General features: G+C 39.7%; 1 protein-coding gene across 2 annotated transcripts in view; it reads left to right on the top strand.

Annotated features, from left to right (window-relative positions):
• The window catches only part of LOC126278332 (equilibrative nucleoside transporter 3), a 60,422-nt gene extending 46,364 nt beyond the window's left edge, over nt 1–14,058 (top strand). For both annotated transcript variants that reach the window (XM_049978369.1, XM_049978368.1), the window contains one exon: nt 9,479–14,058. In XM_049978369.1, the coding sequence (XP_049834326.1) occupies nt 9,479–9,590 (112 nt within the window). In that variant the 3' untranslated portion in view covers nt 9,591–14,058. The remainder of the gene's footprint in view (nt 1–9,478) is intronic.
• Nucleotides 14,059–14,900: the final 842 nt, after the last annotated feature.

The following is a 14,900-nucleotide window of genomic DNA, read 5'->3' as shown; positions in this document are numbered from 1 at the left end:
GCCCACACAGAAGCATACCGACAATCCTTCTTTCCACAAACAATATGAGACTGGAATAGAAGGGAGAACTGATAGAGGTACTCAGGGTACCCTCTGCCACACACCGTCAGGTGGCTTGCGGAGTATGGATGTAGATGTAGATGTAGATGTAGGTGATAGGGGTAAGGAGCAGGCAGGCGTAGGGAGGGGGAAGGATAGCAGTGTAGAGGTGGGTGATGGTAAAGTGCTGCTTGTGGGAGCATACAGGGACAAGGTTAAATTTAGCGTAAGGAGGGCTATGCGTGAAGTGTTCAGTGAATTTGAAAGTAAAATTCTATGTACCGACTCGACAGAAAATCCTAGAAAGTTCTGGTCTTACGGTAAATCTGTAAGTGGCTTGAAACAGCATATCCAGACACTCTGGGATGATGATGGCATTGAAACAGAGGATGACACGCGTAAAGCTGAAATACTAAACACCTTTTTCCAAAGCTGTTTCACAGAGGAAGACCACACTGCAGTTTCTTCTCTAAATCCTCGCACAAACGAAAAAATGGCTGACATTGAAATAAGTGTCCAAGGAATAGAAATGCAACTGGAATCACTCAACAGAGGAAAGTCCACTGGACCTGACGAGATACCAATTCGATTCTACACAGAGTACGCGAAAGAACTTGCCCCCCTTCTAACAGCCGTGTACCGCAAGTCTCTAGAGGAACGGAAGGTTCCAAATGATTGGAAAAGAGCACAGGTAGTCCCAGTCTTCAAGAAGAGTCGTCGAGCAGATGCGCAAAACTATAGACCTATATCTCTGATGTCGATGTGTTGTAGAATATTAGAACATGTATTTTGCTCGAGTATCATGTTGTTTTTGGAAACCCAGAATCTACTCCGTAGGAATCAACATGGATTCTGGAAACATCGATTGTGTGGGACCCAACTCGCTTTATTTGTTCACGAGACACAGAAAATATTAGATACAGGCTCCCAGGCAGATGCTATTTTCCTTGACTTCTGGAAGGAGTTCGATACAGTTCCGCACTGTCGCCTGATAAACAAAGTAAGAGCCTACGGAATATCAAATCAGCTGTGTGGCTGGATTGAAGAGTTTTTAAATCTGGTGTTGGTGGTAGTGATGGGGAGCTCGTGAATGAGTTGTTCAAATGAACGCTTTACTCCAGTGAAGTGTGAACTAACCACTCAATTTCAATGAACTGGTACTACAACTCTTCACAGATAGCACACTCCACACTTTTTTCTAGTTCACTCTCTCTCTTCCCCTCTCCCTCTCCCACTACATTGGCGCTATGTCACTCATTCTCCCTTCACTTCAGTCCTCCCTCTAGTGCCTGTCGATGAATCGCACAGTGTTTGTGGGGAACAATAGGTTTAGGAGGGGTTGGGGAGGGGAGGTGAGGGGAGGGGGGAAGGCAGCGGTAGCTGCTTCCTGCAGTGCTGACATCATTACCCATGGACTATTTGTGCAGTTATACTTCGTGTCTATGGGTAGTCTACTGTTGGCAGTGCTTTCAGACAAATTAATATTAAAGATACAAACGAAGAGGGTGGCTGTGTGAGCATGTACAACCAACATGAAAATAAAATGCTTAACCTTGTGAGTCTGGTACTGATGCATGCGTGGAATCCACACTTGAAAGATAATCATTCATGTAGGAATGTTTATCTCGTACGTATTATTGAAATAATTACACTAAATGTCAATTTGAGGATTGTCCTAATTAAGTTTTAAAAAATACATATATATTTATGAATAAACATCAACAGATTCGGTGAATGTTCAGAGATTTCTGTTTAAAAACATGATTTATTCCACTTTTTTCCCTGTCAGGTGATTTCTTCTGTCAGTTATAAGGTGTCCTGCCTTCAAGAACATTCTTTCACACGACGTGGAGGTTGCAACAATACACAGTCATATTTTTGCAAGTTCAAAGAGTGAGGGGTATACTGACAGCCGTTCAAACCACCACTGAAGTGAATTGCCTTGTCTCTGTAGCAGGGGCTCTTATAAATATTTGTCCACTTCCACTATTGCAGCAGCTCTCGGGTGTGGATTACTCTGCAGCCTGAAAAATTTGAGCCAGAGACTAGAAGTAGATTCAGTGGTTGGAATTGAGATTGTTGCAGTAGCAGTGAATGTGTTAGTCACAAATTTCTCACAGTGCCTGATTAGGTTTAATTTCACCTTCTCAGCAGAATTCTTATCAGGAAAACCATGTAATTTGAACTGGGGCTCCAATGAAGTTGTTTATGTGAAAATGGAATTTTCCTCTATATTTCAAAATCATTGTTTTAGGTCTTCAGCTAACTTTTTGGACTGTTGCACATCTACATGAATTTCAGTGTTATCAACAAAGCGGCAGCAACACCATTTTTTCACCGAGCGACTAAGGAGTATAACTTCAGAAGCAGTGACAATATTTTCACTTTACATTTCCTCAGTGCAGTCTTTGAAAACTTTCAACAGGTCACAAGCTTGTTACAGTTGCAATGTCCTCTGCAGTCAGATTTGGAAGATCTGGATGATTCAGAGTGATAACTGGCATCAGGGAATTCTTAACCTTGATTATTCTTCACAGCATATCACATGTTGAATTCCATCTTGTAACAGTGTTTTGTTTTAGTGTCAGAACTGGCTCTTTTAACTGTTCCTGCATCTTTTTCAGTTTCTTGCAGGCCTGTGAACTTAAAAACTCAACATTTTTTTACTACTTTATTCAGAATGGGTTGAGTTTGCGGAAGCCCATTCTGAACAATTGGTGTGTGTGCCAAGCAGGGGATGTGTTTCCAGGCTGAGTGTCTTATAGCTGCCACAATACTAGCAGCATTGTTGCTAACAACACACACGACTTTTTCTTGAATGCCTCATTCCCTTGTGTCACGTCGCAGTTCTTCAAATAGTTTTTATGACGTGTGCCTTTCATCCTATTTAAAGCACTCTAGGAAGGAAGATGCCAGCTCCAGGTCTTTAAAGTAGTGTGCTGTCACTGACAAATAACTCTCATTTGCGGTTGAGGTCCACCCATCCATTGTCAGCACAACTACTTCCGCAGAATTAATTTTGACTCTCACAATTTCTTTCATCATGGCGTACTGTTGTTGTAGTAGTGTATTGGAAATGGTCTTCCGAGCTGGCATTCTGTAAGCACCATTCAGTTTGCTTACAAAACTTTGGAAATGTTTGCTTTCCACTATGTTGAAGGGCAAGTAATCCTTCACAACAGTCTCCAGAAGTGCAAAATCTATCTCATGATGTCTTTTGTTCAAAAGAGGTTTCATGAAATACATAGGTAATGTTCCGTGCTATTGATGTCTGCTGCCTGATAATGAAGTGATACTGTTATTTCCTGGCAGCAACTGCTGTTCACTTCTGTCAATTGCTGATTTTGGTTCCGAATTGTCTGGGTTATTTGTCCAAGAAATATCGGAAGATGACTGACTGACATTGACACTGTTAGATGCAGCACTCGAACATGACACGCTAGATTAAATGTATTTCCTCCTTTATATGAAATACACTTAGAACAGTTGCACTTTGCTTTCCCATCACCTACACCGGCGAAGAAGCCCCAAATTCACTACTTTTATGCGATTGCGAGTTGCTAACCACTGTATAAGAGTGAACAGACACAAAAACCACTTTCTGAATACAATAAAGAGGGATTTTACCTGAAATTGTACCAATGATTACAGGTGACAGTTTACATTTTGAATTTGGAGGGTTATTATTCTCAACAAAAATAAAATCTACAGGAAAACTTCTGAATAATTACTTAATGTAGGTATACAGACTTTGTGACAGTGGGAAACATACTCATTCTATTTTGGATTAAATTTTAAAAGGAACATAAAATTGGACTGAATTTCAATGGTTGCCCAAGTTTCCAGTCCATGAATACAACAAATAAGGCTTTACTTGTCAGATAATGACTCTTTTGGGCGCTTCATGAGAAAATGCCGAGCAAGATTAAATGTAATACCTTCATTATGTGACAGGCTTCTCTGTTTATCTTTCCTTTGTCCCCTTCGACCATGCTCTATTTAAATTAACTCAGACGCTGTAAGAGAGTAAAACGTTGCGTGCACGTTACTGCATAGTTCAGCCATCTGTTGGTAAAATTATGAAGCATTACAAAGCTTTATTGTATGAGCGAGGCGAAGCGAGTGTAGCCATGGCTGAGCGCCAAACTGAGCAACTTCGCCAGGCTTCCGTACTTCATGAATGGACTACTTCATTTGAACACTTCACGGCAAAGAGTGAAGTGAATGAAGCAGTTCACGGGAATGAACGAGTTCGACCCATCTCTAGTTGGTGGGAAGGATCCAGATGGCACAGGCTGTGAAGCAATCATTGAAATGAAGAAACATTGTGTTGGATGGCATGGCCGAAAATGGTGTGGTCCAACTGTTTCTCGGCAACAGTTTACTGGTGGCCATTCATGTGGACAGACAGCTTGTTAGTTGTCATGCCGATGTAGACTGCAACACAGTGGTAGAAGATTAGCTTGTAGATCACATGATTGTTTTCACAGGTAGCCCAGCCTTTGATGGGATAGGTGATGCTTATGACTGGACTGGAGTAAGTGGTGGTGGGAGGATGTATGGGACAGTCATGCATTTAGGTCTGTTACAGGGATATGACACATGTGGCAAGGGGTTGGGAGTGAGAGTTGTGTTGGGATGGAGGAGGATATCGTGAGCGTTCTGTTGGCAGCGGATTACCACTATGGGAGGGCTGGGAAGAATAATGGGTATGACATTCCTCATGTCTGGGCACAACGAGAGGTAGTTGAAAAGTTGGTGGAGAATGTGATTCAGTTGCCTGCAGTCCTGAGTGGTACTGAGTCATGAGGGGAATGCTTCTCTGTGGCTAGACAGTGGGATTTTGTGAGATGGTGGGCGACTGGAGGGATAAGGCATGTGCAAGGTTGGGTGGGTAAAAACAGTCTGTGGAGGTTTTAGTGAGACCCTCACTGTACTTACAGTGGGACCACTCATCACCACAGATGTGACAGCCTCCGGTGGTTAGCCTGTATGGAAGGGACTTCCTGGTATGGAATGGGTGGCAGCTGTCGAAGTGGAGGTATTGCTGATGGTTGATAGGTATGATATGGGCGGAGGTGCTGATGTTACCATCTTTGAGGTGGAGGTCAAAACATCTGGAAACACATGGGGGAAAGGTGTTAAAGTTCTGGAGGAATGTGGGTAGTTTGTCCTTACCCTCAATCCAGATAATGAAGATGTCATCAGCGAATCTGAATCAGATGAGGGAGTTTAAGATCCTGGGTATTAAGGAGGATTCATCTAGATGCCCCATGAATAGATTGAAATAGGATGGTGCCCATGCAAGTGTGTAGTCATACCCCGGATTCATTTGTAGGTAATGCTTTTGAAGGAGAAACAATTGTGGGAGAGGATATAGTTGATCATGGTAATTATGAAGGGGGTTTTATTTTTGGAATCTATTGGACATTGGGAAAGGTAGTATTCAATAGAGGTAAGGCCATGGGCATTAGGGATGTTAGTTTAGAGAGAGATGGCATCAGTAGTGTAGAGCAGAGCACAATGTGGTAAAGGAACAGGAAATGTAGTGTCGGTGGAGGAAATGGTTGGTATCCTGTATGTAGGAGGGTAGGTTGTGGGTAACAGGCTGAAGGTGTTGGTCTAAGAGAGCAGAGGTTCTCTCAGTGGGCACAGTAAACAGCGACAGTGGGGAATCCTGGTGTGGTTGGGTTTATGGACTTCAGGAAGCATGTAGAAGGTAGGAGTGTGGGGAGTGGTAGGGGTGAGGAGAAAGGTAGACTTGAGAGAGAGGTTCTGGGATGGGCCTGGGGATTTGAGGAGAGACTGGAATGGGGTCAATGTGGCGGGGCTTGTTGGTGGATGAATATGACAGCTGGCAGAGTCCTACTGCCAGGTAGTCCTTGGGTTCAAACTACATTGGTGGAGCCTTTGTCAGGATTATAAGATGGGGATCAGTTTTTATGTGGCGGATGCGGTACTTTCCGTGGATATAAGGTTAATTTGCATGTTGAGGGATTTGGGAAACAATGGTGAAGGTAAGGTTAAAGGTTAAGAAATTCTGGAAAGTTAGCAGGGTGTGACTTGGGGACAGTGGAGTGGGTCACGGTTGGATGGAGGAGTGAACTAAGTCAGACAGGGTTCAGCATTGGTCTTTGGTTGTGTCTGATTGGTAGGGTTGGTGGCGAAAAAGTGTTTCCACTGTAGGGACCAGGAGAAGGAGAGAAAGTGCTGCATGACTGAATTTGGGAGTGAAGCAAAAGGTGAGGCCTTTGGAAAGGACTGATTCATCTGTGTAGCTAAGGCTCTTGGAGGAAAGGTTCATGACTGTTTCCAGTCTCTTTGGGTTCTGTATGGTGGTGGGTGGGAGTTCTTGAGGGTAAGGTAAATGTAGTAGGTCTGTCAGGTGGGGTTTGTCAGCTATGAGGGGATGTGGGAGACGTTTGGAAGTTGTTGTAGAGGCGGTGCATAGTGGTAATCAGACCAACACAATGCTCTTCATTTCATTGACTGCTTCACAGCCTGCGCCATTTGGATCCTTCTCAGTGACACCAGCTTTTCTGAATTGTGCAGGTGGGAACTCTCCCTGCAATATTCCTATGTTCCTGTAACCCTCCTGGTCTCAACCTTTGTTAGTCTTTGTTGTTACCCTCTAGCCCTTTCCGTGTTCCCATTCCAGCACTACACAGTCATCTATTCCATCACCACACCCACTGTCTTTTTATCTGTCTCCGTTTCCACTAACCTTTTCCTGCCCTCCATCTAACCTCCCGACTACACCTAGCTGCCCTGCCCCCTCTTCACCTTGTCCCTGTTTGCTCCCGCAAGCAGCACTTTATCATCACTCACCCCTACACTGTGATCCCTCCCCCTCCCCAACCCAGCCTGCTCCTTATCCCCGTCATCCAGTTGTCTCCCATCATGCGCTGCTGCTTGCAGTGGCCTCAGCAGCCAGAGATTGTGGTCATGTGTGTGTGAGTTGTGTTTGCATGAGTATGTGTGTGCATGTGGTATCTCCAATGAAGGCCTTGTGGCCAAAAGCTCATCTTCTGACGGTCTTTTTGTTGTGCTTATCTGTGACTCAGCATCTCTGCTATATGGCAAGTATCTCCGCTGTATGGTGAGTAGCAACTATCATTTTATTATGTAATATCTGTTTATTATATAATATCCTTATATCATATAACACAGATGCAAAATTTTTGGACTGCTAGGTATGTAAATCTGAAGAAAACGACAATGGACCAGTCAAGAGAAATGTATTGGTAAATCAGGAAAATCCAAGAGAAAAGTTGAGTCACAACTGTGAAAGCTTTCTGCGTAGAAATGCTGAATGTTTTTAATTTACCTAGTCTTGTTGATAAAACTGACAGCAGATTGAATGTCCTTGTTAAATTTTGCTAAGTATTTCATTCATGATGTGATTTACAGAACACAATAAATAAATGCTCCATTTTTATGAAAGACAAAATTTTTATTTGAAAAGCATAGAAATTCTTTATTTGTAGATTTGAAAACTTCCCAGTATTGATACTTAGTGAAAGTGGACATGCAATAATAGATGCCTAGCATTTTAGAACTACAGTGTTAAAATTATATGGTGTAGATGGATAATACTAGACTACCATCAATTGTGCGTACAAAATTTCAGTTAATCTGATGGCAGGAGGTAGAACAAATACTGGTAGAAAATTTAGAACCACAGAGATTTGCTTGCAACAAACATGGGAAGATAGGGGGGTGGGGAGGCAATGGCATTGGCTTTGACATATTGAAAGGGACTAGGTCCAAAAAGTTTGTTTAGCTACCCTATGACACCAGAAGTACCCAGAACAAGGTTCAAAATATTCAATGCATAAGAAGAATTTTAAAAAGGAACATGATGAGGTCTAACTACTTAGAATATTTTGTCTTCCTATAATCAGTAGTCCAGGACTTTCCGCCGTGGAAGTCGAACACGCGCCAGAACAAATGGACGTTGTCAGCCCATAGAGGGCTCCGCGTCCGCAGCAGCTATTCTGCGCAGTGAGGGCGCCACCGCTATGCCACGTGCAGACAGCGGCCAATAGCCGCTCCCTCCGGTTTCGTATATAGGGACCCGCTCTGCCCTAGTCCCACCAGTCTGGTACTTGCTCTGGATTGTGTCTCTATCTTGGTGGTACTGCGTTCTGGTTGTTGCTCGTTGTTGACATTTGCCTGGCTCTGGTTCCAAGTGGATTTACTGTTGGTGTTTGGTGTTGTGGTCTCTACAAGCCTCCGTTTTTATCTCTTCCTTGTGGTGTCGGTCGTTGTCAGTCTGTTGTGTTTACCTGGTGGTGCGTGCTCCACCGCCGGCGGCTTCCCCGCCTGGCGGCTCCGATCCATAGCCCAAGGTGTTCCCGTGGTTGGTTTTGCTTACTATAAGTAGTTTAATGAATAACATTTTAGATCAAAAGAATTTCAATAAATAAATTACAAGGATATGTATTGATGAAGCACCTCTGAGAGGAAATTTAAAAACCAAGAGAACACAGAGGCCTATGTAGGACAGGAAAGTGACAGATAACATAAGAAGTATGTTACAGTAAAAGGTTAAGGATGAGGTGCTTCTCTAACATCTTATTCCGCTAAACTTAGTATGAACTGTCCTTACATTTTATTGTAAGCTGGCTGGAATAGAAAATCAAAGAATTACATTTGCTGCACAGGGATATTTGCAAGCTACAAATTGTAAGTCAATAACAATTTTGAGTTTGAGAGCAGTATGATTTTATCCATAAAGTCTTGTGTAATGAAACAAATATTAAGTTAATAGTAATTTTAAAGCATAATCATTCCACAGATAAATGACTGATTGAGATGACACTGTTGTCACCACACTGGGCCCACTTTTGGATTGAGTGTGGTACAACTCAGTGTCCATCCGTTACGAAAAATTAATGAATTTGAATACTGATGTCGTTCCTTTGAAAAAAGATGCAGATTGTGTCTAATGATCTACTTGCCAATGAGACTTCACCCCCTAACCCCCCCCCCCCCCCCCCCCAAAAAAAAAAAAAAATCATGTTTCTCTGCACACACACACACACACACACACACACACACACACAGAGAGAGAGAGAGAGAGAGAGAGAGAGAGAGAGAGAGAGAGAGAGAGAGAGAGATGCCGGGGGGGGGGGGGGGGGTGAGTTAGTAGTAGAATGGGATTACTGCAGTCCACAGCTATGTAGTAAAGTTACCTTCATATGCTTCTTTCAGCAAATAATGTAGTGTTCATGCAATTTATAATTAATTATATGCGAGAACATAAATCTACTGAAGTACTTTTATATGTTTATGAGCTATTAAATGTTTCAGTTGCAAAGCAACTAATTGGATATATTCTGAACAGTATGTGAATTTAGAAAAAGAGGATTTATCAATTGTGTCAACAATGTATGTGCTTTTTCTTGTGTTAAATCTTCTTTTTTCCCTTCAACAGAGTTGTGGATGCTGCTGAACAGGAGACTGCATCATCTATGATGGCTGCATTCCTTGGACTAGGGCTGGCATGTGGTTCAGCTCTTAGCTTGTTGTTGATTAAAGTGTTGTGAATTTTTAGCCTGAATTTGTTTTAATTTTTTTTGTCAGCATTTTTTGTGCTGTTTCTTTTACATTGGTTCAGTACATGTTCACATTAACTGCCATGCATTTAGTAACTCGTTACTTAAGTGCCATTTTTGTTTTAAAAATGGTTGTTATACTTCCTTGTAGATTTCTCTGCAATGTGAGAAGTTAATTAAGCTTTGTAAAAGCTGTATTATGTAAAACTTGTGGTCCATGTTGTAATAACTGCTTAAGTGGAACAGTTGTATTGTATGTTATAATTCTGACCTGAAAAGTCGTTTTGGAGTTGTGTGCCAAATCTGACATACTTGTTGTATAACGGACCTTCAACCCCTTATGCTTCCAGAACATACTGACAATTACTAATCAGAATTTCTACTGGATTTGCAATTTTAAGTGGTCCTTGTTTCCATATTGCTAGAACAGCAGCAAATAACACAATGTTTGAAATAGCAAGTGTTTGAAATGTTAGGTAGACCAGTATTGACACAAAAATGGGATTGTAGATGCGAACACAAATACATTAATGTTAAGTCAGCTAGTGCTTTGATATGGTCTTTGTCTACATGATTACTCTGCGATTCACATTGAAATGTTTGGTGGAAGGTTCTTGGAACAACTTTCAGAATAACTAAGATCAATTTCTCAATACAGCCTCTGGTTGAGGAGTGCTTCAGAGCTATAACAGAAACCCTAATCCTACACATCAGTGTCTCATTTATTCTTGACTTTGTTTCACCCCCTCTCTTCAGCTTATAGAAACCTCAATGATTGTAGTCTCCAGTACACTTTTAATGCATTCCTCCTTTAAAAGTCGCACTGTGAGGTAGAGCTGAGGCCCACTGAATGGTCCTGCTTCATAAATATGATACATGCATAAATTCATATACAGCCACCGTTTCCACGGATTTGAAATAATCTTTTGTGCTGTCCACAATTTTTTAGGTTTTCTCCCAGTTGTCTACATATAAGGAAATAGATGTATCCCATTTGACATTTGGTCTTACTCAACTGCTCACTCCTTTCCCAATCTTTTGATCCTTCCCCAACTAAACCTTCTTCATCTCTGAATAAGAAACATATATGGGAGAAGTCATAAAGGTTTTAAAAATCATCTCAAAAATAGATGAAGATGAGAGAAAACATTTTTGAAAAATGGAGTTTGTTTTAGCCAGTCTTATGTGAAATTGTTAACTAATTCTGCCTTAAAGTTCAAGGCCATGTTCAATATTACACCAGGGACAGCCTTCAGTTAATCCAATGGGACATTTTCCACGAGTGCCACACAGTGTTTTCAAACAATGGAAACTCTAAGTTGGAATATCAACATTATAAGGAAAAGGATAGATTACTGTTCACTGTATAGATGGCACACATGACTGCTGTCTCCAGCATCTTGGACTGGGATGCAGTCTTCTCATTCTACCTGTCAGCAACTCAGTGTGCCATCATAATGGTAGGTAGGAATCAATCCGCTTCCTTACCTTGTTGACATTGAGTGTTTTGTAGGCAGAGTGACTTTCTTTATCTTTCCTTTAGTGTACATATTTATAGTATTCACAATTTCACTAATAAGACCGTCAGTAAAGAAGAGTTGGAAATGTTCTAGTCTGCATTTTGGTCAAACACCATGGAGAATGGTGAAACCTTGATGTGTGACAGAAGAAACGAACTTCATTAGATCACCCTTGCCATCGTGATATCTTCCAGGTACTTGATACAGGTTGTGCATCTTCATCATTTTCACTCCATCAGTAGAGCCTGATTCACTCGAACTTATATCACTGACCACAATGCAATGTTACTTCCAATCACTTTCATCACTTAATTCTCCTTCATGCTTGGTGTCTTTGAGGAACCATTCTGGCAATATCATCATCACATGTTTTCTACCAGCTATTATCTACTACAAATGTTAGAATGTAACACACTTTGAGTTACACGTCTTTATTCCAAGTGCTGCTTTTCACCTAGAACACTCCAACACTGGAGCAGATGGAAAACACAGTAATGGAAATCTGTTATACACCATCCAACATCTGAGCCATAGCAGAAAATCATAATGATAGACGTAGTGTGATAGTAGATCTGAAAGGGTTAGAGCATTTAACAAAGTATGTTAGTCTGGTTCTCTTTGATGTTCTTCATATTTGTAAGATTTGAAGCTGAAGGATCAGATATCAGTTCCCCAAAGCAGTAGGATTCAATTCAAAAAATCAGTTTGAAGGTTAGATTTCCAATTGCTGTCACGTCTAAAACATTTCAAGTGTACTAACAGTGTGATCAGTAACTGACTGTAGAGTAGATGTCTAGTAAAACTAAAGTCACTGGTTTGAATCTCATTAGCAGCAACTTTATATTATTTATTTTATAATTTGGTATATAACATCAAATAGAAAAGTAAATCATTTATTTCTAGAGTGTTCAGTATTATAAGTGTACATAACTCATGTATTGAAGAATTATGATTCAGTATTTTTTAATATCTCACATTCATTTTTAAATGTGAGATTTAAATAAAAGGCAAAAAAGCTGCTGTAGGTGAGATTCCTATCAGTGACTTTATTGTTAATACTTGGTTGTGCTCGAAAATTTTAAAGTTCAGTTTGAGCTGCTTTTTTTAAAAAAAGAATAAATGCATCTTACTGCTCTGAGAAACTGAAGTCTTTGCACTGACATTCAAATCATGAAAGTATGGAGAAAATCGGAGGAGGCCATTCTGTATGGTCTCCTTGTAAGTTGGAGATGTTGCTGTAAAAGAAGAGGAAAATTTTCTATTCAGTAATATTTTAATCAAGTAGTTCAATGTCGATGATATGCTCCCTTCCCCCACCCACCCATCCCAGGCTGATAATTCATTTTTTCCTGTTCCTTAAGTCCTGTAGAGACTGAATATTTCCAAAAGCCTTCAGTTGTTTTAGGGAACCTTACTATGTCTTCATTCAGTACCAAACAATCCAACCCTGAATTTACATGAAAAGCCCTTGGGTTTCAATTGGCTTACAATGTTGAAATACCATGCCATTGTGATGAGTGTTGGAAAATAATAGATGTGACACTCAAAATTTTAAAATGCTTAAACGCTTCCACCCAGCTGGAAATTAGATTTTTATCCAGCAGTTTACACTGGGAAAATCTACATTTAACATTAACTCTGGCAGCTTACTTTGGGTGGTGTTTTCAATTAACAGTGTATAGATTTCCTGTACTATATCACCGTGTGTTAATCTTTGTTTATAATTTTTATTTTGTGATATAAAATTTTTATAATTATATGATCCAGCTCAAAATCATTACTGATTATAGTAGTTTTTGAATGTGTTTTATTTTTATTGCAAAGAAAGTGTAAACTAATATTGTAATGTCAAAAATTATTTTAGTCTTGTCAGAAGTCTATTATTTAATTTCTTCTTTTAAAATATTAATTTTCATGTTCATTTAGCCAGTGATTTGAAATTGAGATATATCTATATATAGTTTCAATACCACGTCTTGCATTTTCTCAATTTAATACTGAGCTTAAATGAATTAGTCCCAGGTAGTTCTTATCATAGTACAATTCTAACTTTACTTTTATATTATAAATGTAATTTTATTTTAAATTTTTATTACATTGTCTAAATAATTTCTCACGTAAAACTGCTGGGCAGTGGGAGCAGTTTTAGAATTTCCTGTGTTTTGCTCAAATATTTTGTTCATATTTTAAATGCTACATCACTGAAAACATAGTCAGTATTCAATAATTTTCTTTGGATGTGGGTCCACAGATGCTTAAACTTGTATGAAATAGTTCCATAACGATCTGCGTTTGTGAACTTCCAGATAACAGTTTCAGGTGGTTGTGAAGCCATTAAAAAGATAGTCAGTATTAAATCTCTGGTTGTGTGATATCAATATATTGTTGCCATACAGATGTGTTAAATGTGTAACTGCGTTTCTGCACTGAAAATGCTGAAACTGCGTTTGGCTCCTGAGGAAGGCATAATACTCTATTTCTTACTGTTTCTTTTCACTCTTATCACAGATGTCAATTAAGTTAAACTTTTGGAGAAATACTAACACATGAATTTATGTCTCACAGTTTATTGGGTAATAAAAATGTGAGACAAAATACAGATTGGAAAGAAATATTGTATAGTAAATATCACACCCAAAATCTGATATGAGTGGATATAATACATGTAGTTACACTTAGGTAGAACCTAATTATGGCCCCGTTTTACAGTTATCACTTCCAATGCAGAAACAATAATTGTAATTAATTAATTGGTTCTGTGCCAGGCACATGAATAAATATAAATTGTCTTCACATTTGTATCAGTTTTCAACATAACTCTATTCTGTCTTCCATTTATGCTGTATCATAATGTAGCATACTGTCTGTAATATGTTGCTATAAGCCACTGCAGTGTCATTAAAGTACCTGAAGAATAAAAGTGAATGTTAATGCACCAAGATGCACATTTCTTTTGTCACACATCCAATAATACCATATGTACCAGGCCCGACTGGACATCCTCATCATCTTATATTATGTACCGATGTTCTGAATGGTCTATGGAATTTTTTGTGTGGAAATGCCCCATATTATCTACAAAATAAATAAATAAAATAAAAGAATGGGCCTCAATTGGCCACAATATTTTCCAAATCGGAACACATGTGACTCCTTTTTGTGGGTCTATTTTAAAGACAAGGTACATAGCAATAACCCCAAAACCATTTCTGAGCTGAAAACACCCATCAGGAGGTCACTGACAGCATCAATATTTCGACACTTCAGTAGGTCATGCAGAATTTCACTATTTGTCTCTGCCACATCATTGCCAATGATGGCAGGCAGGCATATCAAACCCGTCGTAACCTAAATACAAATATCTGTAGTGACATTTATGTGTTGAATAAAGTGTGTGCATACTGTAGTTTCTAATTAATTTACTTTTTTTTTATATGTAGATCAATAACTGTCACCCTGCAGTTAAAGCTAAGCAGCTGGCAAAAAGAGGGATCCAGAAGACACATGGGCACCACTGTCAGTAAATAGTTTCAGATATCTCAGATTTATGTTTCCTTGTTACTTTAGATTAGGTTAGGTTACATTACGTTGTGCTAGATAGACATAGGACCAAATGCTACCAGTGTTCGGTAACCTGGAGTTTTTTATGTACTAGACATAAAGGGTCAAGTGTTCAGAGTTAAAACAATGATTTAACAAATTACCAGGATATTAACTGGCCAGATTTTTTTGCATGTGCATACTGATAGATCTAAAACAAATGAGGGAGTTGGTTGTACGT

The sequence above is a fragment of the Schistocerca gregaria genome, chromosome 6 (genome assembly GCF_023897955.1).
Source record: "Schistocerca gregaria isolate iqSchGreg1 chromosome 6, iqSchGreg1.2, whole genome shotgun sequence".
Classification (NCBI taxonomy): Eukaryota; Metazoa; Arthropoda; class Insecta; order Orthoptera; family Acrididae; genus Schistocerca; species Schistocerca gregaria.
Note: the sequence above shows the minus strand (reverse complement) of the source record. Positions and strands in the feature narration are given on the sequence as shown.